Source organism: Phalangium opilio, unplaced genomic scaffold, assembly GCF_054372755.1.
Source record: "Phalangium opilio isolate 3A_F unplaced genomic scaffold, DU_Popi_V2 ptg000017l_1, whole genome shotgun sequence".
Taxonomy (NCBI): Eukaryota; Metazoa; Arthropoda; class Arachnida; order Opiliones; family Phalangiidae; genus Phalangium; species Phalangium opilio.
The window spans coordinates 335,157-361,814 of NW_028324151.1; the positions used below are offsets into that span (position 1 = coordinate 335,157).

Genomic DNA, 26,658 nt, shown 5'->3' on the forward strand with positions numbered 1-26,658 from the left:
GAACCGATAAGGTTAAAAACTATCTCTAACCACAAGATGAAATGTTGATTTGTTTTAATGTAGACGCGTAATTCGATACTTGAGAGATAAAATTTTATTATTTTGTTAAGATAACCCCGAGACGAATATTTAACGATTGCGTTTTAATCTAGGGTGAATAAACACTGATCTCTTATTCAGATTTAAATCCTTTTTTTCGCTGGAAAATATTCTAATTCGGCGTCGAACAACATACTGTAGTCTGTAGCATCATGAAAGTCGGAGCTAAAAGAGGTCTAAGTATCGAAGGGCTTTCGCCCCAAGAGGCTAATCGTTTTCTGCGCATTCAATTGGCCGCTGCCCATCACGGATTGGCCGAATACGGCATGAATGACCGCGTCGTCAACCATTTGAGCGTCATGTCACCGGCCGCCGACGGCAATGGTCGAGTCATGCTCATTACGCCCTTTCCAGTCGATTTCAAAGACGTATAAGTCCATCCAGAGTGTGCTCCTTAATTAACTTTAAATGAGTTGCGCATTTCAGGTGACGCCGTCTTCGCTTTTGGGCATCGATACGCTGAGCGGAGAAGTGAAGGAAGGCGACGGAAGTTTGCACCAAATCGCTGGTTCTTTTCATCTGGGTTTTTACCAATCGAAGCCGGACACCGTTTGTATGATGCATACCCATTCGCCTTACGTTTGCGCACTCGGTGAGTTCCTCGAACCCAATTGACTCGTTTGGCCCCTAACATCTTCATTATTAACCCGGGGTCGGGGTCGGTGTCTGGGGCGTAGCTAGTTTGGAAGATCCGAAATTGTTGATTTTGAACCAGAGCGCGGCACTGTTCTACCAGAACGTCGCCTACGACTACGAGTACGGCGGTTTGGTGGCCGATTTGGCCGAGGGAAAGAGATTGGGCTCTTTGATAAATGATTGCGAAAACTTGATTATGGTTCATCACGGATCCGTTTCCACCGGAACCTCCGTCGCCAGAGCCTTCAACAATCAGATCGCTCTCGAGATTAGCGCCAAAAATCAAGTAGATCATTTCGATTGAACTTTATTTGACCCCACGTGGTTAAATAAGATATTTTGACCTAGATTCTGGCCATGCAAACTGGCCGCAAATTACGAGAGATTCCGGAGGATATGAGCGCCTTGACCGCCAGTCAAATGAAGGCAATGCACGCTACTCCCATTACCGACGCTCATTTGAAGTCCATCATTGACCGACTGGCCCAATCCAACAGCGAATTCCAATTTTGAAAATAGTACCTACTTTCCTCACGGATGTTATTAACTACGTTTTATTCTATTTTGCACTACAATTAATCTTTAGAGATAATTACAGATTTATTTTAATCTTAATTCTCAATCGTCATTATTTTGACCTATAAAGTTCCAGGATGGTTTGTCCGAGCCACGTGACCAGAGATATTATCCAAGCGGCGCCAAGGAAGGCGAAAATCAAGCGCAGTTCGCCGAGCGCGAAATATTTCACTTCCATATAGATCCGCTGACGTTTCTCCTCTTTCCACGATAACAATTTTAGATCGGGTTTATCCCATTTTAAAAGCAAACCGGAACTGGCAAAGTGACGCAACCTGAAAGGGAAGGGTTAACTCAATTCGATTTAGGTTCGAATTTAGTTTTTGAATATACCAGTAGTTGATAACGTTTCTACAAGGATAGGCGGGTCGAAAGACAACCGATATCATGTCGTCGAAAAGGGCCTCTTTGGCGAAGTGAATCCGGCTCGTCACGTTGTTCTCCAAAGCGATGGCTTTCAGTTGAGCTCTCGGTGCCACGAAGGCGTACTTCTCGCTCTCCAAGACCATTTCCAGTCCTTCTAGGATCGTTTTAGGAAAATCCAAGTCCACCGACGAAAACGTGAACGCTCTCATGAAGGAATTCGGGGAAAACTTAGTAAAAAAAAGTCAAATGGTAAAAACTAATTATAATTCCTCGCCCCCTCCCATCCGTCTACGGTTCAAAGTTCAAACCATGATAGTTTGTTGGTCGGCCGTGCCCTCCCTGGCGGAAATGACGTAATTGTCGTTCATGACGGCTTCCACCATGTCTTCTACGGTGTTTATGGGTGTGGTGACGGGAGCGGCGCTGGCTGATGACGTCAGCATGCATTCGTAGATTTTAGTCGAGCAACCGGCTACTAAGATCAGAGTAAAAATCACCATCCAACTCGATGGTTTTTCAATCAGGGGTTTTAAAGGCAAATCTGTATAAAAATAAGAGCGGCAAATAGGCATATCCCGCGCTAATGGGTGACGTCATTCTTATTAATTACTTTGCCTGACTAAGACGGAGAATATGTCACCGGTTCCAAAATGGCGGGGCTCCAAGCGTTTAAAGCGGTGCGATATTTTGATCAAAATGGCAAAGACGAGCAAGCAAGTAGCCAGAAAGATCCAAACCTATTTCGGGTTCGTTCGTTTCAATCTGGTTATCGCGCTGGCCAGATACGGCATCTCGCGCCTTTTACGTACTTGAACTTGAAAGGGTTTGGTGAAAAAGAGGTCGTCGACCAAATCGCGCGACTCCGGTTCTTTGGTGACGAAGGTGATTTCGTCGTAGGCGTACGGGAAGGAGAAGTCCACGAAGCGACCGCGTTCCGGAGTCGGGGTCACCGTCGAAATGCCCACGTCAACCTCCTATTCAGCGATATGCATGGTCATAAAGGGGGGATCTTTTCAAGGGGTCGATTAAGTCATCTTACGTTTCGGGCCACCATTCCTATCAGTCCCGAGCACGGGTTTCCCGGCATGTTTTGGTCGCAGAAACCCCACTGTCCGTTGGACGGCGTTGAAAGCCGGTACCTGCGTTACAAACATTAGTCTTCGTTAAGTGTTCAAAGTTAGCGAGTGAGCGACTAGTCAAATCCGTCCGTGCACCTATTACGCGAAATGACTAGTCCCTCGGATAACGGAGCTTATATCCTCACTGGAATCGCAATTTTCGCGACAGAGCTTCGAGGATTTGAAAATCTCTCCCTTTCAGGCCGATTATCGTCGAATTGCCTTCCGTTGAAAGGACGTGGCGCAGTTTGAAGGCGTTGTGCTTCATTTGGGGATAGTACCTAGTTATTAGTCTTACCTTACCATAAATTGGACAGATTTGATTACTTCATTGACTTACATCGATAGCGGCTACCGACAAAGTCAGATTGTGACATCGGCCTTTCATTTGTTAAAACCTAATATTCAAGTTTGATCCGACGGCACTCGGAGCAGCTGCTTTGTTATTCGGAATAAGGTTAATTTAGTCTGTAGGCGCGCGTCGCTAAGTGCCACTTAAAGCACTCACCGGAACAATAAGCCAAACGATTAAAAATGACCCGAAACCTAGAAAAGCTTTTAGTTATTTGCCAGAGGATTAACGTTTCTAGCTATAAACTCTAAGTGTCAAGGGGGGGGGACTTGTATTTGTAGGCGCGGATCTGGAGAAGCGCACCTTGCCTTTTTCCCGTGGGACAGAGTAGTAACCAGAAAAATACATTTCTATTAAATTTTCCAATCAATTTTTTATTCTTTTCTAGATGTTTTCCAGCATTTACAACACGCGATTCTCGCGCAAGTTTTGTCCCAAAATATTTTTATCGGAAAAGCACCCTTTTTTTCCCCGATAGGAATTTTGAGGCAAACAAATACGAAAGCCCCGTTTTATTAAGAAGGCTGCAATTTAAACGCTGTTATAATCTTCGTAAGTTTCTTCCTCGCATCTGAGGTGAAAAAAATCCACGTTTAAGTTGTTCGGTCTATTAATGGGCGTGTCCGATATTAAAATTAACTTACTCGCAAGTATCGGTGTTGAAAAGGGAACCGCTGGAGCATTCTTTGTTGTTTTTGCAGTCGCATCTGCATTCTCGGTAATTCGGTCTCATTTTGGGTCCGCACATGCTAGGATTAATCTTGCAGGCGCATTTGCAAGTGTTCTTGTTAAAAATCTGATTCGGAAACGAGAGAGAGACAACGCCGGGGAACTAATTAGCTAAAATACTCGAGAGAAAAGGTTAGGGTTAGACCAATTACTTCGAACTCTTTACAGTTGGCTTCGCTGAGAGCGCAAACGCAATCGCATTTCTTGTGCTTTTCAATTTCGATGACTCTGCATTCGTCTTGCATGTTTTGGGTGGGACTTAGAATGGAAACCTTCCGGGTTAAAAGTCAGGATTAGCCTTTTAAGGTCGCGACTTGACAACGCGGACTTACCGGTACTTTGACCATCTCTTTGTCGACGGCGACGCATTTGTGCGTGGGTGAAGAGCAAGAACTGCTGCATCTGTCGATGGAAATGCACCTCGGCATTTGCAACTATACCCCAATTAATTTAATTAATTAAATCTTTCCCGAGTTTATCTTAATTTCGTTTGATTTACGGTGTTGCCGGATATATCTCCGTTGATCATTTCCAACTCGACCATGGTTTTGTGAGGTCCCGATTGACACATGCAAGCGTCGTTAATACCGATTTGCTTAGGCAAATCGCAAGCTTTGCCAACTGCCAAAAGAAATTCGTCTTTAGCCAGATTATTATGTCGCGAAACAGAGACTCGTTGATCGGTCCCAATCCCTAGAAGTAGATCCTTTTCAAAATGGCAACTATAGCTACTTCGAGGTATTGGTACCGATAAACTATGCGTGGGAAAGCGAAGTACACGATCTTTTGCGCCGACGAATGTAATCGGTAATGTCCCGCTCGTAGGTGTCCTTCAGGTCATCACCAAATTGGTCTCTGACCTCTTGCATGTGACGTCGAACTTCTTCGACGTATTCCGATTCATCCTGAAATGTACCTTTAAAATTAAAAGCCAACGTCAACGTGTACTAAACGAAACCTACGAAATAATTATCCGTCTGATTGAAGGCGTTTAAGAGTTGAAATGAGCTAAGGAACAAAACGCAAATGACGGAATACGACAACATTGTTCTGTCTAAAATGAGTTGAAATTAAGAAAGACAGCCGCTTTTAAACGAGATAGATCGCGTCGGCCTTACAAATGTCCGCGTCTCGTGTACGCGCGATATGGATGATACATCCGGGAAGTGGAAAACGGAAGTTTCCCTTTGTGGGATGTACTCGGAATTGGAGTATTGCGTCACGTTAAGTCGCCTTTGTTCGAGAAAGAGTGTAAAAAAACAGTGGGGTTTTTTTTGATAAATCGGCGGAGGCAAACATTGAAAGCGACTCAATGATAAATTAAATCTTAAATCAAGTTTCAGATCGTCAAACTACATCTTTTAAAGATGATTTCCTTACATTTTCCCATAATATTTTTAAGGCTTACAAAAGAGCGTTATAAATGGTAACGCGATTTTAAGGATAAGATTTGTCATCAACAAAGTCGATTCTTCAAGAAATACTTATTTCTTGTAAGGCGGAACACCGCGCTTGCAGTTTTCGTCAACCCGAGAAATCAAACTTCCTAACGTTTTTGGTCCATATTTAAATTCCCTATCCTAATTATTTCTAGTAAGTTAATTCAAGGTATCCTGGATATAATTTGCATTCCAATTAGGAATCTTCCCGCTTTTTGAAATGATTGTCACGTCTGGCGGAAGAATTTCCTAACACGAGAGAAAATCACAAATGAATAGTCGATGAGAAGTAGTAGTCCTCTCCCCACCCCCTCGACTTTCGCAGTTAATATTTCATTGCGACATAAGATTTCGGGCTACATTCTGTAAAAAGGGGTATTTTTCCACTAGAAAAGCGTCTTTTCAAAAATCTACCTGGTAAACATCCACTAAAGGGAATAGCACCAGGTACCACCACCTTGAGTGATTTATTACATTCAGTGTCTCTCTCTATCTTGTTTTCCTAAATGTTTTCGGCGCCACGCGCTGGCTGCTGCTGGGGGTTCGCCCCTGAAAACCCCGGGGGAGGTTTAAAGTTTCCATTTGTACGATGGAGGGGAGGAACCCGTCTAGGGATGAGCACCACGGAGGCGTAGTGACGAGCCCCTCGGGTTTTACCCTTCACAAAGACCTTTGACTAAACTAGATTGCAATCGCTTCCCAAAACATTTTTTTTTCAAAGCGAGGGGTCGGATACGCGATAGAGAGCTGGTCTAACAAGAAATTGTCAACCTTGGAAAAATTAAGATGGGGTTTCATTGTCCAACACCTTGGTTTCTTAAGACGGGCAGGGCTAACAATGGGAGACGGGTAGATAGAGGAGTGGTACTTTTCGGAAATGGGTAAAATCGGTGTCCCAACAATAAACAGCTTCAAAATGACCGGTGTAATGGAAAACCACATTCCATTATTTTCATAGAGCCGAGTAATCCTCCAGGAATCAGTCAGAGCCCCGGTATTTTCTTTGGCTACTTGGTACGCGAGTGACTAGGTGATCATCAGATTGCTCCCAAGACCTTCGCGGCACGTATAATTTCAGTTAAGTACCAATTTTAATATCTTTGTTGATATCAAGAAGTATCGCGGGTCAAAGGTTAGACGCCGTATTACGCCGCCCATCCATCTTATTATCGGTAATGAAGGTTTTTTTTATTTGACTTAATTACGGTTGGCTGTTGCTGCTAGAAAATAGCGCCTAAGGTCTTCAAGGTTATTTCCTCCTTTAGAGCTTTTTCTAATTATTATCTATTATATGATTATATTCAAAATGGAAAAAAAGATTTCAGAAATGTGTGTTCGAAAGTTGAAGCTGACGTAACTCGCGCGCGTCATAGTTCTCCTTCAAGATAGCCTTTACTTTTAACGTTGAATTTAAAGCGGAACTTTAGTTATTTACGTCGAATGATTGACTTCTGACAGACAAAAGAGTTTTCGCTTTTGGCAAAAAAGTATGACGAAATTAGTAATTACGTTTAAACGTAGTTTGCATTTTTTACAAGGCGTTTCGAACCCTCTCCCATAATCTCTTTCTCTCCCAAAAATATTACAAGTTCAGTTTCGATTGGGAACTTAGAGAGAAAGCGTCTGGACACTCGGCGTAATCTTCCCATAGTCTAAGGTAAGGCCTTCGGTCAGGCGCTGCCCCCCCCCCCTAATACAAAAACCAAGCCGATATTGAAACGCGTCAACGCTCGGTGGTAAAAATGTCGAAATCAGTTGATGAAAACGCGGTAAAAGATACATTTCCAAAATGATGAAAATTCTTTTCGAAATTTCAACTTAAGAATAGCGTCGAGTAATCCAAGCGGCTGGCGTTTTCCTAAAAATATCATGTAACAAACCTCCACGTGGAACCTTAATGTGTTTCTTAATGGCGATTAACCATAAAATAAATAATTATTAATTAATTAACCGAACTTTTAGCGTCAATTAGTTATCTCGTCACGTACATCCTCGCGACTTTCGCAAAAATGTGGTTCAATATATAGAGGTTCAATATATTCAAGCACGCTTAATATTTTTAGGCATTTTTTTTCCTCGGTGTCTGATAGTGGATAGTCTGTCTCTCTCTCTTTACCTTTCTTAGTCATCGCTCCGCTCGCTTTCGCTATGGACGGACAGAGGCAAGGAGTACCAGATTTTTACGACAACAAGGGAGTATTCATCACGGGGGTAACTGGCTTTCTCGCCAAGGTAATAATTATAACCTTTCTCAACTCGGGGTGATCTTCCCTTCACCGATAGAGTGACGCGTTATCGCTCGACCACCCATGGACCACCATTGATTGTACTTCGATTAAAAGATGTTTTCATTTCGATTAGATCTTTTTGGAGAAAATTCTCTATTCGTGTCCTCTTGTCAAGAACGCCTACGTTCTAATTCGGCCCAAAGGTTCCAGAGCCACCGATCCAGTGGGTGAAGATCGCTTGAAAAATCTGCTCAAATCGAAGGTATGAAGGCGTATTTTCAACCCTAATTGCAAGACGCGCGTATAACGGACGGTGGTTGTGATGCCTGATCGCGTTTAGGTCTTCGACCGTCTTCGAGAGAAGAGACCGGAAGCCCTGTCCAAGGTAGTTGCCGTCTGGGGAGATGTCTCGCAAGAGGGACTCGGATTGTCCGAGTCGGACAGGGAGATGTTACGGCGAAACGCTTCCATCGTCTTCCATTCGGCCGCCACCACAAAGTTCAACGAACCGCTCAAGTAACTTCTTTTTACTTGAGAGCGTGTCGCGTGTCGCGCTCTAATCCCTCGAATTATTGTAGAAAGGCCCTCGCCATCAACTTCATCGGGACGAAAAATGTCCTCGAGCTATTTCAAGGTTTTGACGAGAAATTGGCCTTCGTTTACGTCTCAACAGCGTACTCGAATTGCCAGAAACCGCTGATCGAAGAAACTGTCTATCCAGTACCCGTTACACCCGATTTCCTCGTAGAATCTTTCAAGTAAGCTGGACGGCTACTGTTGTTGCAGTTGATTTTGCCATAGCACCTTTCCATTTCAGCAATTTGAGCGAGAAATCGTTGGATAGCTTATTCGAAACGATTTCGGAGGGGAGACCCAACACTTACACTTTCTCGAAAGCCTGCGCCGAGAACTTTTTGCAGCAAAAGTCCAATGGATTGCCAATCGTCATCGTCCGACCGTCCATTATAGGCAGTTCCTTAGAAGAACCTTCGCCAGTAAGATGGTTCAAATCCATTTTCCCCGTCATCTTTTTCGATATTGTCACTTTGAATTGACGCGACCTCTTGAGAAATTAATTTTTTTCTCTCTCGTGACGCAGGGTTGGGGTGACTCCAAGAATTTATTTTTGAACGCGATGCACGCTGTAAGTTTTTGTCTCTTAGGTTGAAAGCCCTCAAAGCGAATCTAATTAATTTAATACTCTATTCAGATTGGTCTTGGATTAATCCATTGTCTACCAATGAACTGGGAAAACAAGATGGACTTCATTCCCGCCGATCTGGTCAGCAATTTGATCGTCGTGGCTGCCTGGTCCACTCAATTCAGTCGGTATGTCGCCGTTATTTCCTACGCTTTGAGACGTTGTCGATGCTAACGTCGACTATCACGCTAGGAATCGCGACGACGAGTTGCCCGTCTTCAACTGCGTCTCGGGTTGCGATAACGGGCTGAAGTTCATCGAGATGCAGAAGTATGGCTTGGCTTATCGCGACGAAAAGCCCAGCACCCTTTGCGTCTCTTATCCCTTCATGATCTTCAGCAACAATTTCTTCGTGGTCAACTTCGCTAAAGTCTGCCATCATTACTTGCCGGCCCTTTTCATCGACCTTCTAAGAATCATCCACGGAAAGCACCCCAAGTGATTTTCAGTCTTTACTCTTTTATTTCCGCGGCCGAACGTAATCGAATTTTATTTCGTCATTTTTAGATATTATTCAATGTATCAAAGATTTTTCGCGGCTTTGCCCTACAAGTTGTTTTTCATTGAACGAGAGTTCAATTTCACAAACCGCAACGTGCACGCTCTCAAGGATCGGCTGACGCGCGAAGACCGACGGGTTAGTGTTAATAATAGCTAAATTCTCGAGCCTAAATAATCTCTCGCGTCATTTTTTTACCACCAGGTCTTCAACTTTGACCCCGCGTCTTTCGAATGGAAGGATTATTTATTCATCTGGATCGACAGTGCCAGGGATATGTTCTATCCGGATGAAAAAACCAAAAATGATCCCATCAAAGCCAAGAAGAAAATGAGACTGTAAGCTTCGTCTTAAAATCCTAGAACGATTTAACGCTACGATAATATATTTATCTCGCTATTTCATCTCAGATTGTTCTGGCGTATGGTCGCTTACAACTCTCTTCTGGCCGTGGGCGTTGCCACCGCCGTCATCTGGCCAATCTACAATTCTTTAAAAGCCATTGATAGGATATAATTTCGGAAACAAAATGCTCAAACTTTATTCAATGTGTATTACTCGCATTTCAATTGTAAAGCGACTACAATAACATTAATTTTTTACATTATTACGCTTTAATAAATATTCCAAAGTTGTCTCGAGTTTCATTTGTAATCCACGTGGTCTTCTTCGATTTAAATTACGCTACGGACCATTCTTCAGTTTTTATACTTATTTGCAGCCCTCGTCGTCTGCTAAGCGCTAAAGTGAACTGAAAGTAGATAGAAGCTTAGTGAAACTAGAAAGTCGCTCGTTGCCATGGGTAAATCCTGTACCGTTATTTGTTGACGGTTTTTACTTATAATTAAAGCCATAACTAGAAAGTAATTAAAATGAACGAAGCGGATAGGCAAGCGATATCTTCAAATACAAAAAGTTTAGTTCAATTAATCCAATTTTACGAAATACACGATTTATTGGTTGAACATGGGGTCTTTACGAAACTCATCATGGACCATATTAAAGTTTGTCAAACGTTTTACTTACGTTTAACGTATAAAATCAAAGACGCTTGTAGTTTTAATTAGGCCAACGATTAAATACGAATAAACGTAACGATAGGCCTACTGTTTGGGGCATTTTGTATAGCACGAACGCAACGTCACTGATCGTATGATCAAGTTATTGGAAGAGTTGCCGAAACGCGGCCCAGAGGCTTTCGAAAAGTTTATCAATATTCTGAAAATGACGAATCAGTTAGCCGCGGTTAGGCTTCTTAGACCCAATGACGTTAGAGCGGGAATGGCCATGGAAAACGATGTTAGGGCGCCTTCCGGTCCTCCACTCAATCAAGTACCCGTTAACAGAGCCGATCAAAGTGATACCAACATGGTACCAAATAGAAACGACATTCCACAAATACGCAGAGGTCATTATCTTTAACAACTCTTTCCAATGACCCTAAAGGTGTTTTTTCATAGCGAATATATGTATTTTTTCATAGGGAACACTATTCCCGAAGTGGAACTACCCCGTTTATTAGAGCCTCTTCGAACCAATGGTCCCTATTTCCACCGTGACGTAAGACATCATCGGCAACTCTAAAGTCGCGTAAATTTTTACTGGCGTTTTACTATTTTGCAGTGTTACATCATGAATAAGAGAGTTCGCGGCATATGTCTGATTATCAATAATGTTAACTTCCAAGGGAATGACGAGAGGTTTGGTTCGGATAAGGACGCCCACGGATTGGATCAAGTCTTCCGACAATTACACTTCGAAGTCGATCGTAAACGAAATCAAAGCAGTCAGGTTAGATCAGAACTCGTTTATATATTTCAAAATGAACCGCGAGGAGACTTTGCTTTCAATTGCAATAAGTAATTGGCGAAATTCAATTGGCAGGAAATGAAGGACCTGTTGACCGACCTGTCTCGAACTGACCATTCCAATTTCAACGCTTTGGTGGTGATTATCTTGTCTCACGGTTTGGAGAAGGGTGTTCTGGGGACGGACGGTGTCCCCGTACCCGTCGAGGACATTTACCGGCCCTTTACCAACGAGTACTGTCCCACTTTAATCAACAAACCCAAACTGTTCTTCATTCAAGCCTGCAGAGGATGTCGGTACCAAAACGGCTTCCGACTTTGAATAACATTCAACCATGATTCAACGTACTTTCGTACTCGTTTCAGTGTTATTCGACGGTATCACCGTCGAATCCACCGTTTCCGACACGAAGATTTTCAACCCTGGTCAGAGCGCCGCCGAGACCAACTTCAACGCCTTCTCGGTTGATTCCAGAATGAGCCGCGTCACCGACATCGCGGTGTCTTATTCCACCATCGAGGGATACATCTCGAATCGCAGCCCAGTCCACGGAACGTGGTATGGGCGGGCCTTGTGCGATGTGCTGATCAAAGACGCGCGCGACACGGAACTCAACGTTATTCTCAGTCGAGTCGAGGAGAAAATTCGCGTGTTCCGTTCGGAGGACGGCGGGACCCAAGCTACCGAAAGGAAATATCTCGGTTGGAAGAAAAACTTCTACTTTAACCCCGGACATCAAATGGACTGAGAGAGGAGGACGAAGTGGCGACATTAAGTATTATATTCAACTGGTAATTATTTTTATAACGTTTAAAAGTTAATCAAATTGGCGGCGCTGAAATTTTAATACTTTTGTACGAATATTCATTAAACTTTTGTTAAAGTTTTAATTTCGAAATTTAAAGAAACGGGCTAGACAAGAATAACGTTAGCATAAGTTTATTTCCAAAAAAAAAGGTGTAACAATCAAAGAGTTTAAGGGATTCGGAACAATACATCTATTTTGTAGGCCTAGTTTTTAGTTCGTTCGATGGCGTAGAATTGCATCTGAAAGGGGAAAAGGTAAGTAAGTAATTATCTTGTCAGCTTGTTTTTGACGAGATAAGATAAGAAGGGTTACCGTTAAAGGGAAGGTATTGGTGACTTTTATCGGAAGTAATTTCGCGTCACGCCAGGTCGCCGCCGCCATCTCTTCCCCACTTTCGTGACGGATCCACGGAAATTCCTTTTAGCAAAAGGATTATAAAGATTAAGGAGTTAGCGACCTATTGATTCCAATTACCAGATCCTGAGGGTCGGAACTGGACACTAATTGGTCATAAACTCCTTTGTTAGCGTGCGCTTGAATCGTAAACGTGGTTCCTATAATTTGGCGGCGATAATTGACTGTCATTCGGGGGTTAATAAGGTTGATTAACTTTAAGTTACCATCTGGGTTATCTTTCAGTAGGGACGGGAGAGTTTTGATCTTGAGGCAGATTTCCCTGAAGGACAATTCCAAGTCGCGCGTCACACCCGCTTCCCTGAGCAATAACACACACCGCGTTTTAATTGGACCCTTTTTTAAAAAGGGTGGGGTCGACGGCTGCACCCTAATTAGTAATTACCCTAGAATTTCGTTTTCCATTTGGTCAATATCGAAGACGAATTGTTCCAAAGGTCGTCCATCTTGGGCGGCGGTCACTGTCAAGGAGACTTTTTTCACTTGACGTTTAAGCAAAAGCTTTCGAATGGAAGACGTCACGCTACTCAAGTAAGTCTCAACGGCCGGGTGGAAACAAATCTGGACAAAGGAACGCTCACGTTAATTAAGAGAGCGACGCGAATAAAGAAACTCTAGTTTAGAGTTTAGGCTTGAAAATATTTAGAAGAATCGTTTTAATTATCATTTTGATTACATAAAATACTAGGATTTAATTAGTTCGTGGTCTCGTGACGCGTTTATAGTCGGCGCCTTTAATCTTTGACGTTTCTGCCGCATCTGGGGCAATAGGAGGCCAGGGGGGCGTCGGCGATGCCCATGACAAAGGGAACGACGGTGATCAGGCCTAAAAAGTAACCGCATCCCAGAAACATCAGGCTAGAGTCCCACAAAACGATACTGGCTATGACCGACAAGGGAAAGGTGATGGGTGTCAGGATGACCCACATCATGTAGTACATGACGCGTCGCGTCACCGTGTCGCGGTAATACCATCTTAACAGCCACGGACATTGGCAATATCCACTCTTCACCATCTTCGATTTACCTGGATGGGGATTTTATATTTTCTCTTGCGTTGAAAGGCCGCTTCGGGGTACAAGTTGCGGTAATAAAGAATACCGTGAAAAGTCACTTCGAAGAATTCGCTCAGAATGTCCGCCAGACCACTCACTGCAAACAGAACAAAATGTTCCATTCAAAATTACTTGGCTACAAGATAGCAACCCTGAACTCCCATGGTGTGTTAGGTAAGGTTTGGTTAAATGGCGCCACCAGAGACGCGCGGGCGCCGTACCATGACCAGAAGTAAAAGATAGGTCCCGCGAGCCTCTGATGGCGCCAAGGTTAGGTTAGGTTAGGTCAGGGATGGTCCGCGGAGGTTGTCGTCTTCTAGACACAAATTAAACTGCATTTACATACGATAGAAGTTAAGCCTTAAAATTTGTTGTTGATGACGAAAGATCGAACCATATTATCTAATCTTTCATCTTGAGATAAAAGATTAGATAATAAATAATTTTTATAATTCATGTTTGCTAATTAGGAGTGTAAAGTTTCGCGCGCTTTTTTGTTCCGTTTTATTAGTCTAGCTAGGAAGTGGTTTTAAAATTATTCTATAATCGTAATTCGTTAATTAAAGAATGTTGTCTTACTTATTATCAAGTTGAATTTTTCGAAATACGCGGTTAAACTTTTGAGGCCGCTCTCTCCACTCGACGCACTGTCATCCGCGAGGGCTTGGTAATGCCATGCCGTTTTCCACGGCGTAAATATTGCTCCATGGTGGCAGATTGCTAAAAAAAGCCAATAGAAATCGGCAGGCGGGCCGAGGCTCTCTCTCATTGGCTGACATTTTTTTGATCAGTTATAGCAGAACGTTTGAATCACATCTGCCCGCGCTGCCGATATTTGGCTTCTCATTTCGTTTCGCGTCGCATTCGCGCTAAGTAATTAGTCCGGAATTTTTGATATTTAATTGAGATTATTATTGAGTTTAGCGCGGTCAGTCTTGGCGGCCACAAAAATGTCCACGGATCAAGCAGCATCAGATAAAATAAAAGTTGCCGTTAGAGTCAGGCCTCTCATTGAAAGGTAATGATTACAGCACGATATTACGTCTATTTATCGGGCCTAATTTTAATTTTAATCCGGCAACTGTTGTGTTAACTTAGTTCAATGGGGGGGGGGGTTAGGGTACATTTTATTTATTTGTATAATTTGCATGGAGTTGATATTGTAAAGTCAAAGGTAAAGTCAACTAGTGATTTGTGTACACCGCCGTTTAGAACGCCTTTTTATAGCCATAGATGGCGTAGTGTTCTTCGTGTTCAATACAACGCGCGCTAAATTCAAAAAGGTTTTATGACGTGCGGCTAAATGCGCACCTGTTTTGGTTATTATTAAGTTTTATCAACTGAATAAATTCCCCCCCTTTTCAAAATATTACTAAATTGGGTGTGTTTTTACGGAAAAACATTACTTTAGCCCTTAGCACAATCAAACTACAGTTTTTCCAATAAATATCATTTCTTGGATGTTAATTATATGATAATTAATTACATTTAAGTCGCGGAAACTATTTTAATCGATATTTTCATGACCATAAAAACCGCACCAGTTCCTTCTTCCTAGCCACCAAATATCTAAAAATATAACCCAACTCAACCTAACCCAACCCCAACTCAACCTAACCCAACCCCAACTCAACCCAACCTAACCCAACCCAACTCAACCTAACCCATCCCCAACCCAACCCAACTCAACCCAACCTTACCCAACTCAACCCAACCTTACCCAACTCAACCCAACCTTACCCAACTCAACCCAACCTTACCCAACTCAACCCAACCTTACCCAACTCAACCCAACCTTACCCAACTCAACCCAACCTTACCCAACTCAACCCAACCTTACCCAACTCAACCCAACCTTACCCAACTCAACCCAACCTTACCCAACTCAACCCAACCTTACCCAACCCAACTCAACCCAACCTTACCCAACCCAACTCAACCCAACCTTACCCAACCCAACTCAACCCAACCTTACCCAACCCAACTCAACCCAACCTTACCCAACCCAACTCAACCCAACCCAACTCAACCCAACCTTACCCAACCCAACTCAACCCAACCTTACCCAACCCAACTCAACCCAACCTTACTCAACCCAACCAAATCAAACCCAAGCCAAGCCAACCAAACCAAACCTAACCAAGCCCAACCTAATTCGTGTTTTAAGCGTTAACTCTTAACAGTAACAACTCCTCCGACCTGGTTAGATCATGGAACCCCCTTTTAACTATTAAAGTTTGCGTTTGCGTAGGGAGAAAAACAGCAACGTTTCCGTTAATTGGAAAGTCAATCCGCCAAATGAGATTTATCAAATTGATTCGAACGATTGCCTCATTCCCGGGACGCAATATGTTTTTGGTAAGTTCTCCCTTGGATGGTAGGCGAGGGAGGAACTCGTTTTTGACGATAAAACTCTGTCAGATCGAGTCTTCTCCTACGTGGAAAGCAACTTAGACGTTTATAACGAGTTGTGCAAAGACGTCGTCAACTCGGTCTTTAACGGTATGCACGGGACCATTTTCGCCTACGGACAAACCTCGTCCGGGAAAACGTTCACCATGAGTGGCGACGGAATCGAGCCGGGCGTTATCTTGCAAGCCATCAACGACATTTTCAGTTTAATAGAAACTGTAAATACCATTTGAATATTCCATTAACCATCGTCGCTCGAGCATTTGTTTAATGTCCATTGTCAGGTTCCCGAACGCGAGTACTTGTTGAGGGTTTCCTACATGGAGATTTACAACGAAGTCATCTCCGATTTGTTGGCCAACTCCTCGACGCATTTGAAAATCAAAGAAACCAGCGTCAGTCATTAAGAAAATTTCGGATTAAACTCGGGAATAATTAAAATTAATTTCGTTTCGCACTTAGACTGGGGAGGTTTACGTTGATGGGCTGAAGGAAGAGGTGGTTTCGACTCCCGAAAATGTATTAGAACTTTTACGTCAAGGACAGGGTACGCGCGTCTTAAGTTAAGTACTTAAGTCTGGAGTTGAAATAAGATTAAATTAGTTTTAAATGAATTTTAGAGAAACGTCAAGTTGGAGAAACTTGCATGAACCGATACAGTTCTAGATCTCACGCCATTTTCAGAATGGTACTTTAATTACTTTAACAACACATTAATGTCGATTAAATTGATTAGACGTCATTTTTGGTTGACAGATAATAGAGAGCAAACTTTGCGATTCGGGCAACGAGGGGGCCGTCCAAGTCTCTCATCTTGTAAGAGGGAAACCGTCGTTTCGCGTCTTAATTAAAATGAATCCCACTCTAATTAATCATTCTCGTAGAATTTGGTTGATTTGGCGGGATCGGAGAAAGCGGGTCAAATGGGGACGACGGGTCAAACCTTCAAAGAAGGCGTTCATATCAATCAGTCTCTCTTGAGTCTGGGAACGGTCATCAAAACATTAAGCGAAGGGTCACTAACTATAACTACTCGTTAAGTATTAATGAATTAGTTCATACTTAATCCGTATTTATTCATTAGGAAAGCGGCGTTTTATCGCAACTCAAAGTTGACGCGAATTCTCCAGAATTCCTTGGGAGGCAACGCCAGAACCGCCATTATTTGTAACGCCACCCCGACCTCCGTCGACCAGACATTATCGACGCTCATGGTCAGTTGTCCCTTCACCCCCCCCCGCCCCCGTTTAATTAAAAATAACGTCTTCGGGTTGGGTGGGTCATTTCATTTGGTGTTTAGTTCGCTCGAAGAGCCAAGGACATTTGCAATAAACCCAAAGTGAACGAAGTGATGAGTGACCAAGCCCGACTCCGAAGTCACAAACGAAAGATCCAGGAACTGGAGAAAGAACTCAAGGTGCGTCAGACTGACCACGCAACGTCCGACTCTTTCTTTTTTTGCTGATAACTTTTGTCGTTCTCTTGACCGGTCAGTGTTTAAAGAGCGATCGCGCCAAAGAAGAAGTGGAAAAGGAGCTGGAACGAAAGGACAAAAGAATCCAAGAACTGGAACAATTGGCCAAGAATTTGAAAGCCAACGTTTTGGTCTCTAGTTTGACACCCAGAATGGTACGTCTAATAACCTTAATTGATGATGACGTGTTTGAATAATATCTGGATCGAGAGTGAGTGAGTGACCATTTGTCCAGATTATGAGAAAACAACGGAGGGAGACGTGGGGCGGTCATATCAAAGGATTTGGGGGGTGCGCCGCCCCCGGCGTCGTCAGCGCCAATTTCAACTTGTCCAGCAGATTAAATTCCCATTCCCAGTTGAATTTGCAGGCGGGGGCCTCGCCTCCCTTAAGGAGGACCTCGTCCATCATTGACCAAACAATCGGTCTGTAACCAAAGACACTCAGTTTAAAATCGCGTCTCTCTTAATTGCCGGCCTTTCTTTTAATTGGTAGACGCGTTTAACCAATCGAATCCCGACTTGACCAACATCTCGACGCGTCCTAAAATATCCAAGTGCGTCACCTTTAGGATGCCATCCCTGGCTACCGACTTCTCCTCTAATGCGGCGGTAATTAATTAGTTAATTACTATATTTACGAAAGTAATTAGTCAAGTACAATTCTGGCTTTGACGGTCTTCTTTTGTTTTTTCTTATTTTGTCGCAGGATTTGGAATCATTCCGCGAAAGCGACGAATTTCGTTTCGACGAGGATGAACTGGTCAGAAACTTCTCGCCAACCAAAGACGAAATAATCGAGGGTTTAAAATTACAAGTGGAACGACTGACCACCGAGTTAGCCACCTCCGTTAAAGCCCAGGGAACCGAACCCAACGCCCAAAAGTTTCATCAAATTATTCAAGAAAAAGATTCGAGAATCAAACAACTGTAAGTCCACGCATTCCTTTAAATAATGTTAATTAATTTAATGGCAATCATTTAAATTAGTTTATTTATTTATTTAATTTTAATAGAGAGGAGAAACTTTCGCGCGAAATTCTTTCCTTTTCGATGGTGGAAGAGAAAATTGAGGAATTTGTTACGGATGAAACAAACTGCAAAGTTCGGGTAAGTCCATTCCTTTGATCTTTTTGTCGTCCCGGGGGGGGGAAGGGGGTTGCCACCCACAGCACGGCCCCCACCAATTTAATTTTAGTTTGGGTGTCTCATTCAAATCGCGATCAATCTTGTTGAATACTGTTTATAGAACGTAATTTCTTAGAGTTGACCAGTTTACCAAGTAATATTCTTAAGATTGACAACTAGCTTCTGCTTTTGGCCTAAAAAAATTAAATAGTCGGGGGGGGGGGGGGAATCATGGGGAATTTGAAATTGTGGCAACCCAGAGTGTAAATTATTATTGTGGGCGAGTGTTTTTGAGCGCCGGAGTGCCCGCCGCCCAGTTTAAAATAAACGAATATTAATTGTTGAAGGCGCTCGAATCGCGAATCGCCAATCTCGAAAGTCAACTGAAAGACTCGAATGTAACGCGAGAAAATTTAGAAATCGAAATTTCGCGCTTGAAACTTCAACACTCCGAGTTGGAAAAATCGAAAGTCTCTCTGGAAAAAGATTTTGAACAAACGCGAATTTTCAAACAACTTTTCGAACAAAAGTTTGAGGAAGAACGTCGACTTTGTTCCCAATTACGGAAAGATTTGGACGAATCGCGTCCACCACTAACCACCATGACGACGCCAACTGACCAGTCCACTCAAACCGATGATCCCCTGGAGGAGATTTCCAACGAGTTCGTTCCATCCTCCACGGAATTACTTTTGAACTTTGACGACAGCCGCGTCCTTGACCACTCGAAAGACGCCGCCACCATTTCCTGTTTGGAAAAATCCAAACTGGATCTTCTGGCCACGCGGAACGAAACTTTGATTTTGAAGGAGTCCGAATTAGAGTCGAAAATTGGCGAATTTGAAAAAATAGTGGCCGAACTTCAGACGGAGTTGGAAAAGCGCGAATTAGTTTGCCAAGAGTTGCGCCAAACTGTGTCCGATTTGGAAAAATCCAAAGTGGATCTTCTGGTCACGCGGAACGAAACTTTTATTGTGAAAGAGTCCGAATTGGAGTCAAAAATCGGGCAACTAGAGGAACGCCTCCTTGACTCGAATAGCCGACTAGAAAATGCCTTGGATTCGAAAAACAAATTTGAAAAAATGGTGGAAGAACTTCAGTCCGAGATTGATAGGCGCCAATCAATTTGTGACGAATTGCGACAAACCGTTTCCAATTTGGAAAACGAACTGGAGTCGAAGCGAAATTCGATTAGTAAAGAGAGTCTGCGTGCTAAGGAGCAATTTGAAATTGAGATGACCGAGTCGCGAAATCGCCTTTCCGCCTTAAATAGCCAAGTGGAAAACGCCTCTGAAGCCAAAAGGCAACTCGAGACGAGGGTGGCCGAACTCCAAGCCGAAAACGAATCGTGTCTGGCGGCCATGACCAAACTCGAAGACGAATTGCGACAAAACGAAAAAGCTCGCGACGAATTTCGGGCCACGATCGAATTCTTGGAGGAACAGACGCGAGATTTGGAAAGCCAATTGGAAAACGTTACCAAATCAAGAGTTGAGACGCAAAATGAAACCGAGTGGAGGGAACGGATTGATCAGTTGAGTTTGGAGCTGGAACGACAGTCCCGGGCCAAAGAGGAGTTGGGAAAACGGGCCCAGGAACTGGAACTTCATCGAGATCAACTACAGCTGGAATCCGATAAAGTTGCCAACTTGGAAAATGAAGTTGAGAAATTGTCAGTTGGCAAGGATCAATTGAACGAAAAACTGCGCGAAATGACGTCGCGGCTCAATGAACTCGAAATCGCCAAGGAAAGATCCGATCACCAATTAAGCGAAAAGTCGGCTCAGCTCCGGGAGTTAAAACTCGAGAAGGAGCGAGGAGATGAAAAAGTTCGCGAATTGACGTCGCGGCTCTGTGAACTCGAGACGAGCGAAATTAAACTGGCCGAAACATTGTCGCGGCTTGACGCGCTGACACAATCGAAGCTACAGGCTGACCGAGAACTCGCCGTCACGTTGGCCCAACTAGAAGAATTGAAATCCTCCGACGAAGAACGTCGCGAAATGTCCTTTCAACTTGGAGAACTGCGTCAGTCGCACTCGCTATCGGAGGGAAAACTGGGCGAAACCTTGAGGGAACTCGATGAACTTCGCCGGTTAAACGAAGAGCGCGAAAGCAGGCTCTTAGAAACCTTGTCCCAACTTGAAGTAATAAACAAGTCCAAGGAAATGTTGGAGCGTGAACTGGCCGAAACATTGCCGTTACTAGACGAATTACGACAGTCTAAACAACAGTCCGACCAAGAACTTGTTGAAACGTCCGAACTGGAAGAACTACGACAGTTTAAAATTAAAATCGAGGAAAAACTTGCCGCAACTTTGTCCGAACTTGATCAACTTCGACAATTGAAACAACAGTCTGACGAACTCACTTCGCAACTTGAAGAAGCGCGACTATTGAACGTGGAATCGGAGGAAAAACTTGTCGTAACTTTGTCCGAACTTGACCAACTTCAAGAAATGAAACGACAGTCTGACGACGAACTTAATGAAAAGTCGTCGGAACTTGAAGAACAGCGACGGTTGAACTTACATTTGGAGGAAAAACTTGCCACGACTTTGTCGCAACTCGACAAGCTACAACGATTAAAATTAAAGTCTGACGAAGAACTTTGCCAAGTGTCATTGCAACTTCAAGAACTGCGACGCTTGATTGAGCAATCCGAGGAAAAACTTGCCACAACTTTGTCGCAACTTGAAGAAGCGCGACGATTGAACTTAGAATCGGAGGAAAAACTTATTACGACTTTGTCTCAACTCGAAGAGTTACAAAGGTTGAAGCGGCAGTCAGACGATGAACTTAATGAAAAGTCGTCGCAACTTCAAGATCTGCAACGGTTGTTTGAGCAATCTGAGGAGAAACTCGCCACAACTTTGACCGAACTTGAAGCCCTTCAACAACTGAAACATCAATCTGACGAAGAACTTCGCGAACTGTCGTCTCAACTAGAGCAAGTACGCCAATTGAAACGACAGTCTGACGAAGAACTTTGCGAAGCGTCGTCTCAACTAGAACAAGAACGACAGATGAAAATACAATCGGAGGAAAAACTTGTCGAAACGATAGAAAAGTGCGAAAGCCTGAAATACGAAATCGAATGCTACGAAGTCAGAGTCGACGTCTTGAGCGAAGAAAAATTGCGGGATGACCAAGTGATCAGTCAACTGCGAGACAAAATCCAAAAATTGAACGACAAAGAGGCTTCGAGCGCAACAACGACGCCTCAAAACGAAACCAGCGACAAAGATCAGTTGGTGGAAGAATTAAAGTTCCAACTGGAAGAGGAAAAATTAAAGTTTGCCGAATTTTGGGAAGATACGAATCAACAACAACTCGCCGATTCCGAAGAAATGGCGAAACGATGCGAGGAAATTCGCGAATTAGAAGCTAATATCGAAAGCCTGAAGCAACACATTCGAGATTTGACGGTTAGTCTCGATTCATGGCGACTATAAGCCTTCCGCTAAATGTAAAACCCGCATTTCCTCTTTACTTAGAATGAAAACGTCAGCTTAAACGATAAGCTATCGAAACTTGACTCGAAAATAAGCGAGAAAGCCGCCGCGTCGAGCCATCTCGATCATGATGATGAAAGTAGAGTTAAGGAAGTTGAAATTTTGTCATCGAAACTATCGGAAGAACGCGCCAAGAGATACAAGGCCGAGACCAAACTGGCCAACGAGATTAAAAGGTTAATTCCTCCCCTTTAATGACTACGATCGACAAAGTCCGTTAAGTTTAAAGGTTCAAATTCTAGATGCGAAAGCTTGAAACGAGATCGCAAACAATACGAGGAGAAAATCTACCACTTGACGAATCAATTGAGGAAAAATCAGACCGCCTTGGACGAAACCAGTTAGTTAATCGCCTTCATTCATTAACCACGCGATTATTCTCCAACGTTTTAATACTAACCTTTGAACACGCAGTCCGCCGCGACAGGGAAGAACCAGGCTCCTCGGTCACGATGAAAGGCGACGCCTCGAAAGTAGTCTGCAACGTCGAGAGCAATATTGGTTCGCTGCAAGTCTTCGAAGCTCAACGCCAACTCTACGAACTTCACAAACATTGCAAGAAAATCGAGGAGGAAAACACTCTCTTGAGGAATAAATACAAGGAGTTGAAAAAGAGGTTCGTTCATTCGTTGGGTTCAACCCTGGCCTCTCGTGACCTCTAAGTCAGCCTTAATAAAGGCGCCATAACTGACTTCTTCCAGATTGAGTCATCTCTCTTCCACAAATGATAAGGAAAATATATCGACCAGTAGCGAAAGTAGCGGAGATTCCCTCGCCAAGACAACTCGAGCCACCACCACCACCACCACCACTTTGAAGGAAGATGACCCCAACTCGGACCATTTTCTCAAAGGGAAGAATCAGTCGCCATTGTTGGTGGGCGAAGCCCTCGAGCCATCGCCAAAATCAATCGCCGATTTCATCCCGGCTTCCTTCGCGGAACCACCCACGACCCCCACCAAGAAATTCACAACCATCCCAGATAATGAGTTTGATTTCACTCTATCGACGCTGCCAAATGGTAAGTTCATGAATAAAAATGTTCTTATCTAGTTGCTAGTCTAGTCTTCTTGGCTTGGCTTGGCTTGGTTTGCCAGCAACCCAAAGTAATAGTAGTAAGTAGCCATATCATATCGTCCCCCCCCCCCCCCACCTTTGAACCAGCGACGGTCCCTTAACACATTCCAAGGCGCGCCTAACCTTTTCTCGGAGTAGGACCACCGGGAGGGAATTCTTGGAATCCGAACAAAAGCATTTTGACACAATCCCCTCCTACTAGCTACTACCGGTGTCGGAGCCCCCCCCCCCCCCCGTACTTAGATTTTCCCACACACGTGGAAACCAGTCTCTCCCTCCCAATTGTCACCTTCAGTCTGACCACAGACACGCGTGAATGCCATAAGCGTCAGCTTAGTGGGGCAGTGGGAAGCCAACTGACTAAGAAACGACCCATCATCCATCCCCCCCCCCCACCGGCCTTAGAAACCCATCACGCGATGTGGCTAAAAACATTGGGTTGTTCTTGAGCCAAGCCTCTCAAAGACTAGTCACGTCATGTAAAGGCCTTATTATTCTAATTCATATTTTGTCTAATTTTTTTTGATCTACTAACAGAGATGTCTCCCAAAAAGAGTGCTAACGAATGCCCCACTCAATAGGTTTTAAATTAATTTCATTTCATTTTTAATTATCGCGTTTTTTATTTCTTTGTTTTTATGTTAATTAATTGCGTTTATTATTTGTTTTTATGTTAATTAATTGCGTTTATTATTTATTTAACATTAGTTTATCAGCTCCCTAGAGGAAAGGGATTTGGGGGAATTATTAATTAGTATGTATTTCAATTAGAAATTTATATAATTAAAATAGGCCTAATTAATTAATATTAATTAGGGAAACGTTAATAAGGTATAAAAATTGGCAAGCTTTATTATCATTTTCAAAACCAAAAAAAAAAATATATATTTGAACAAACCACAAACATATCCCGTATTATTTAATTTTCAAATTAGCCCCGCCCCCTCTTTTTATTTGTTAATTCAAATCAATTCCAATAAAAATAAAATTAAAGTTAATCGCACCATTTAATCGAAATGACTCGCAAATTAATTCATTAATACGTAGACAAAGGCACTACTTGACATCCAATGCAAAACTAAGGGTCAAAGGGTCATTTTAAGATTTAAATTTATTTTAGGCTTAACACCCTTTTAACCTTTGGCCTTAGAGGGTGCCCATAATTATTAAGTTTTTTTTTAGTTTTGGCTTGAAAAAATTTGTTCATTATTTTCTTAAGTGTAGGACAAGTATTTAAATTAATTAAAAAACTAAGTGAGATTAATTAAAAACAAAAATTACCCAGAAATGAATGAAGTTTAGGCTTTTTTTAGTTCAGGGGTTTTTAATAATATGACCAGAATTAAACTCTTTTGGGGGGTGGAAAAAATACTTAAAAACTAAGACTTAATTGTAATTAAGGCGTTAACATTAATTAATTAATTCGCGTTAATTATTTACAAATTCGTGCAAAATATAATTAATTTTTTAATCATCCCAAAAAAAAAAATAAATTGAAATAAGGAAATTTAATAACAATCTCTAGAAGAAATGTTAATTCTAATTAACATTAAGATTAGTTTAGGAAACAAAGTAAGGGTGAAACAAAAATGCCTTAGTTGGGTTTGACCACCAAATGCGTGCGTGTTCTGATTGTTAACAAGTCAATTGACGGGCGAGTTTAAGCCTTTTAAGGATCATTCATGGCAACGCCTGTCACCCCCCTCCCCTTCCCCCCAAATTACGAGCGTCTACGTCAAATTTGTTGTTAAGAAAATCAGCAGGCAGTTTAGAAAGAGCAGATCCACGTTGGTTGTTAAGCCTTACAAGTAACCAATTCACGCTGAAAATAAACAAAAACGGGAGAGAAATTAATAATGCAAATAAATACAGTAAACAAATAAACAAACAAACACTTGTTCAAAATACACAAACTATTGATGGTTAGTTAGTAAAATTCATACAGGAGTTGCATTGCAAAAAAGAACATGTTCTCTGTCACAAACATAGTTTTTATCAGGGGGGTTTCCCTTCTAAAGAGTTGCAAGTCCATTATTCTGTCTAATGTTAGTTATTCTTCATTATCATTCCCTGTTACATGCTGATCTAGTTTAGTGTTAAGGAAGACTTTAATTTGAATAAACCCTACCCTCATTTAGATTGGCAATGGTTGACCTATAATATTAATATCCGCTGCCAATCTACAATCATTCCTTGTTGGACCTTGATTTTATTTTCAAATTGGGTTTTCATTTTGCAAACAATAATTAATGCTTAGCCTTTTATGTACATATTTCTCAATCTTGATATTATTATTCTTTTGTTCCTTTTGAAATTAATTTATTTAATAATCCTCATATTCTAACTTAATTTCTTTATTCTCTATCCTAATTAGAATCTTAATCTGTGTTAATTAAAATCTTAAAAAGCTATGGGAGCCCAATAAAGTAGGTACGGTTCTCTGTGGAAGAATCATTGTCCAGTTGGGAAAGTCAAATAAATTAGTAATTAAAGTCTGCCAGATTCAATTTCATCTTCTTAATCATCATCTTCCTCCTCCTCCTCCTCCTCCTCTTCTTCTTCTTCTTCTTCTTCCTCCTCCTCTTTTTCTTCTTCCTTTTTTACTTCCTCTTCATTTGTCTCATCCTCTTTTACTTCCTCATCTTCTTCTTGCTCTTGAGCTTCTTCTTGTTCTTCCTGCGCGTTTTCCAGATCACTAATTATGCCATTGATTAAATTCTCACCTTTGTTTTCATCCTCCGCTGTTTCCCCCGCAGTGTGCTATAAAGATTAAATTCATTACAATTTGGCAAGGGGGGGGGGGGGTATCTCTTACCGTGTCTCCATTCTTGTCCTTTGAGAAAGTTCTCTCGGGTAGTTGGAAAAAGGTCATCAGTTTATCATCCTCCGTTGCATTTTCAAAGTCACTGTAATCCTTTAATGAGTTTGAAAATTTATTTATTTTTATTTTGATCGTATGAACAAGTAGGTTTTGCTTCTTACCCCCAGATAGTTATCATCTATGAACAATTGAGGTGGCAAGGCGTTGTTTTTTCCCCGTTTTGAACATTCTTCTCTCATGAAATTCTTTACATCCTCTTTCCCCGGTTCCGTGATATCTACAACTTCGTGTTCAATCTTTAATGACTCCAAAATGAACAGCACTCTTTGCTGCTTCTTACGAATCTAATTTAAAGAGGAAATAGGCCAATTTTAGGCCAAAATATATCAGTCAGCTCGGCCTGGATGAATTTACTAAATTTATTTCGCGCAGCTAAGCGAAATTTGATGACTGATGGGGAAATAGGAGGCATTAAAAGGCTCGACCGAGGCTTAAGTTCTTATTGGTAACTTAATCGAGTAATTAAAAGTATTTAATTACCTCTTGGCTAGCGGAAATACCCGAAATATATATTTTGACAACCATTTTTGACGTTTACTTTCGTTTTAATTAATTCTACTAAGTACTACGGGAAAAAACTTTAATTTTCGAGATCAACTTCCTGGTTCAAAATCCACTCGTATCCATTTTATAGCGAATTCCACTTACTGCTCTCGGAGCGCTCCCATGGAGCAATAAATATAGGAGACCCTGATTTAGCAAAAACAGTCTTTAACGAAGCCGAGAACTACTTCTCCCATTTATATGGCTCCATGGGAGCGCTCCGCGAGCAGTCAGTGGAAATCGCTATTAGTTTCAAGTGACAGAAGGGATCGGCATTCCAAGGAGGATTAATTACGCGAG

At 42.3% G+C, this 26,658-nt stretch overlaps 8 protein-coding genes across 13 annotated transcripts; 4 read left to right on the forward strand and 4 right to left on the reverse strand.

Annotated features, from left to right (window-relative positions):
- The first annotated feature begins 102 nt into the window (after positions 1-102).
- Positions 103-1,350, forward strand: LOC149702098 (uncharacterized). Its single transcript, XM_089865873.1, has 4 exons — positions 103-467; positions 526-691; positions 777-1,021; positions 1,084-1,350. The coding sequence occupies exons 1-4, from the start codon at positions 252-254 to the stop codon at positions 1,246-1,248; spliced, it is 792 nt and encodes a 263-aa protein (XP_089721999.1). The 5' UTR covers positions 103-251; the 3' UTR covers positions 1,249-1,350.
- On the reverse strand, positions 1,304-2,874 carry LOC149702099 (glutamate receptor-like). The gene is made up of 6 exons (XM_089865868.1): positions 2,717-2,874; positions 2,487-2,651; positions 2,288-2,414; positions 1,986-2,218; positions 1,645-1,904; positions 1,304-1,586 (listed from the first exon to the last, which is right to left on the reverse strand). The coding sequence occupies exons 1-6, from the start codon at positions 2,762-2,764 to the stop codon at positions 1,364-1,366; spliced, it is 1,056 nt and encodes a 351-aa protein (XP_089721994.1). The 5' UTR covers positions 2,765-2,874; the 3' UTR covers positions 1,304-1,363.
- A 620-nt stretch (positions 2,875-3,494) lies between these two features.
- Positions 3,495-5,933, reverse strand: LOC149702100 (uncharacterized). Of its 3 annotated transcripts, none has more exons than XM_089865875.1 (8): positions 4,995-5,933; positions 4,839-4,930; positions 4,655-4,781; positions 4,376-4,497; positions 4,209-4,310; positions 4,029-4,148; positions 3,792-3,943; positions 3,495-3,718 (listed from the first exon to the last, which is right to left on the reverse strand). In XM_089865875.1, exons 2-8 carry the CDS (start codon positions 4,920-4,922, stop codon positions 3,679-3,681), a joined length of 747 nt encoding a protein of 248 aa, XP_089722001.1. In that variant the 5' UTR covers positions 4,923-4,930; positions 4,995-5,933; the 3' UTR covers positions 3,495-3,678. The 3 variants fall into 3 exon arrangements, with proteins under 3 accessions (XP_089722001.1, XP_089722002.1, XP_089722000.1); XM_089865876.1 differs by having other exon boundaries at positions 4,839-5,109; positions 5,730-5,932; XM_089865874.1 differs by having other exon boundaries at positions 4,839-5,109; positions 5,257-5,932.
- Positions 5,934-6,076: 143 nt separating this feature from the next.
- Positions 6,077-9,878, forward strand: LOC149702101 (putative fatty acyl-CoA reductase CG5065). Of its 4 annotated transcripts, none has more exons than XM_089865859.1 (13): positions 6,077-6,196; positions 6,274-6,487; positions 7,441-7,547; positions 7,677-7,805; positions 7,884-8,059; positions 8,122-8,301; positions 8,361-8,538; positions 8,643-8,687; positions 8,754-8,872; positions 8,937-9,182; positions 9,252-9,381; positions 9,448-9,581; positions 9,654-9,878. In XM_089865859.1, exons 3-13 carry the CDS (start codon positions 7,464-7,466, stop codon positions 9,757-9,759), a joined length of 1,527 nt encoding a protein of 508 aa, XP_089721985.1. In that variant the 5' UTR covers positions 6,077-6,196; positions 6,274-6,487; positions 7,441-7,463; the 3' UTR covers positions 9,760-9,878. The 4 variants fall into 4 exon arrangements, with proteins under 4 accessions (XP_089721985.1, XP_089721988.1, XP_089721986.1 ...); XM_089865862.1 differs by having other exon boundaries at positions 6,274-6,392; XM_089865860.1 differs by having other exon boundaries at positions 6,148-6,487; positions 7,379-7,547.
- A 100-nt stretch (positions 9,879-9,978) lies between these two features.
- On the forward strand, positions 9,979-11,942 carry LOC149702102 (caspase-7-like). The gene is made up of 6 exons (XM_089865867.1): positions 9,979-10,247; positions 10,372-10,651; positions 10,727-10,803; positions 10,867-11,034; positions 11,128-11,344; positions 11,418-11,942. The coding sequence occupies exons 1-6, from the start codon at positions 10,116-10,118 to the stop codon at positions 11,798-11,800; spliced, it is 1,257 nt and encodes a 418-aa protein (XP_089721993.1). The 5' UTR covers positions 9,979-10,115; the 3' UTR covers positions 11,801-11,942.
- Positions 11,943-11,975: 33 nt separating this feature from the next.
- LOC149702103 (mitotic spindle assembly checkpoint protein MAD2B-like) lies at positions 11,976-14,098 on the reverse strand. Its single transcript, XM_089865872.1, has 7 exons — positions 13,909-14,098; positions 13,302-13,426; positions 12,660-12,835; positions 12,481-12,575; positions 12,335-12,414; positions 12,173-12,277; positions 11,976-12,099 (listed from the first exon to the last, which is right to left on the reverse strand). The coding sequence occupies exons 1-7, from the start codon at positions 14,096-14,098 to the stop codon at positions 12,064-12,066; spliced, it is 807 nt and encodes a 268-aa protein (XP_089721998.1). The 3' UTR covers positions 11,976-12,063.
- A 111-nt stretch (positions 14,099-14,209) lies between these two features.
- On the forward strand, positions 14,210-24,427 carry LOC149702104 (uncharacterized). The gene is made up of 21 exons (XM_089865855.1): positions 14,210-14,347; positions 15,581-15,687; positions 15,751-15,959; positions 16,026-16,136; positions 16,204-16,288; positions 16,362-16,429; positions 16,498-16,557; positions 16,626-16,756; positions 16,826-16,955; positions 17,042-17,158; positions 17,236-17,370; positions 17,451-17,640; positions 17,711-17,826; positions 17,924-18,144; positions 18,231-18,324; positions 18,690-21,770; positions 21,840-22,033; positions 22,100-22,197; positions 22,272-22,473; positions 22,559-22,878; positions 23,472-24,427. The coding sequence occupies exons 1-21, from the start codon at positions 14,280-14,282 to the stop codon at positions 23,513-23,515; spliced, it is 5,781 nt and encodes a 1,926-aa protein (XP_089721981.1). The 5' UTR covers positions 14,210-14,279; the 3' UTR covers positions 23,516-24,427.
- Positions 23,762-26,466, reverse strand: LOC149702105 (SH3 domain-binding glutamic acid-rich-like protein 2). The gene is made up of 5 exons (XM_089865878.1): positions 26,296-26,466; positions 25,917-26,099; positions 25,750-25,848; positions 25,063-25,694; positions 23,762-24,756 (listed from the first exon to the last, which is right to left on the reverse strand). Exons 1-4 carry the CDS (start codon positions 26,338-26,340, stop codon positions 25,452-25,454), a joined length of 570 nt encoding a protein of 189 aa, XP_089722004.1. The 5' UTR covers positions 26,341-26,466; the 3' UTR covers positions 23,762-24,756; positions 25,063-25,451.
- Between the last annotated feature and the right edge of the window lie 192 nt (positions 26,467-26,658).

What these genes read in the sequence shown, in the direction of transcription:
- LOC149702098 (XM_089865873.1), top strand. Translation starts at nt 252, where the DNA reads ATGAAAGTCGGAGCTAAAAGAGGTCTAAGTATCGAAGGGCTTTCGCCC. An exon ending in TTCCAGTCGATTTCAAAGAC is followed by an intron (nt 468 to 525) that starts GTATAAGTCCAT and finishes TGCGCATTTCAG; the next exon opens with GTGACGCCGTCTTCGCTTTT. An exon ending in AGATTAGCGCCAAAAATCAA is followed by an intron (nt 1,022 to 1,083) that starts GTAGATCATTTC and finishes ATTTTGACCTAG; the next exon opens with ATTCTGGCCATGCAAACTGG.
- LOC149702099 (XM_089865868.1), bottom strand. Translation starts at nt 2,764, where the DNA reads ATGCCGGGAAACCCGTGCTCGGGACTGATAGGAATGGTGGCCCGAAAC. An exon ending in TAGGAATGGTGGCCCGAAAC is followed by an intron (nt 2,652 to 2,716) that starts GTAAGATGACTT and finishes ATCGCTGAATAG; the next exon opens with GAGGTTGACGTGGGCATTTC. An exon ending in CCAAACCCTTTCAAGTTCAA is followed by an intron (nt 2,415 to 2,486) that starts GTACGTAAAAGG and finishes AACCCGAAATAG; the next exon opens with GTTTGGATCTTTCTGGCTAC.
- LOC149702100 (XM_089865875.1), bottom strand. Translation starts at nt 4,922, where the DNA reads ATGTTGTCGTATTCCGTCATTTGCGTTTTGTTCCTTAGCTCATTTCAA. An exon ending in ATCAGACGGATAATTATTTC is followed by an intron (nt 4,782 to 4,838) that starts GTAGGTTTCGTT and finishes GGTACATTTCAG; the next exon opens with GATGAATCGGAATACGTCGA. An exon ending in TCGTCGGCGCAAAAGATCGT is followed by an intron (nt 4,498 to 4,654) that starts GTACTTCGCTTT and finishes TTCTTTTGGCAG; the next exon opens with TTGGCAAAGCTTGCGATTTG.
- LOC149702101 (XM_089865859.1), top strand. Translation starts at nt 7,464, where the DNA reads ATGGACGGACAGAGGCAAGGAGTACCAGATTTTTACGACAACAAGGGA. An exon ending in AAAATCTGCTCAAATCGAAG is followed by an intron (nt 7,806 to 7,883) that starts GTATGAAGGCGT and finishes GATCGCGTTTAG; the next exon opens with GTCTTCGACCGTCTTCGAGA. An exon ending in CCTTAGAAGAACCTTCGCCA is followed by an intron (nt 8,539 to 8,642) that starts GTAAGATGGTTC and finishes CTCGTGACGCAG; the next exon opens with GGTTGGGGTGACTCCAAGAA.
- LOC149702102 (XM_089865867.1), top strand. Translation starts at nt 10,116, where the DNA reads ATGAACGAAGCGGATAGGCAAGCGATATCTTCAAATACAAAAAGTTTA. An exon ending in GTCCCTATTTCCACCGTGAC is followed by an intron (nt 10,804 to 10,866) that starts GTAAGACATCAT and finishes ACTATTTTGCAG; the next exon opens with TGTTACATCATGAATAAGAG. An exon ending in CATTCAAGCCTGCAGAGGAT is followed by an intron (nt 11,345 to 11,417) that starts GTCGGTACCAAA and finishes TACTCGTTTCAG; the next exon opens with TGTTATTCGACGGTATCACC.
- LOC149702103 (XM_089865872.1), bottom strand. Translation starts at nt 14,098, where the DNA reads ATGAGAGAGAGCCTCGGCCCGCCTGCCGATTTCTATTGGCTTTTTTTA. An exon ending in ACTGAAAGATAACCCAGATG is followed by an intron (nt 12,415 to 12,480) that starts GTAACTTAAAGT and finishes GCCAAATTATAG; the next exon opens with GAACCACGTTTACGATTCAA. An exon ending in CCAATACCTTCCCTTTAACG is followed by an intron (nt 12,100 to 12,172) that starts GTAACCCTTCTT and finishes TTCCCCTTTCAG; the next exon opens with ATGCAATTCTACGCCATCGA.
- LOC149702104 (XM_089865855.1), top strand. Translation starts at nt 14,280, where the DNA reads ATGTCCACGGATCAAGCAGCATCAGATAAAATAAAAGTTGCCGTTAGA. An exon ending in CGGGACGCAATATGTTTTTG is followed by an intron (nt 15,688 to 15,750) that starts GTAAGTTCTCCC and finishes AAACTCTGTCAG; the next exon opens with ATCGAGTCTTCTCCTACGTG. An exon ending in CTGGCCAACGAGATTAAAAG is followed by an intron (nt 22,034 to 22,099) that starts GTTAATTCCTCC and finishes TTCAAATTCTAG; the next exon opens with ATGCGAAAGCTTGAAACGAG.
- LOC149702105 (XM_089865878.1), bottom strand. Translation starts at nt 26,340, where the DNA reads ATGGTTGTCAAAATATATATTTCGGGTATTTCCGCTAGCCAAGAG. An exon ending in GTATTTCCGCTAGCCAAGAG is followed by an intron (nt 26,100 to 26,295) that starts GTAATTAAATAC and finishes TCTTTAAATTAG; the next exon opens with ATTCGTAAGAAGCAGCAAAG. An exon ending in AGGACAAGAATGGAGACACG is followed by an intron (nt 25,695 to 25,749) that starts GTAAGAGATACC and finishes TAATCTTTATAG; the next exon opens with CACACTGCGGGGGAAACAGC.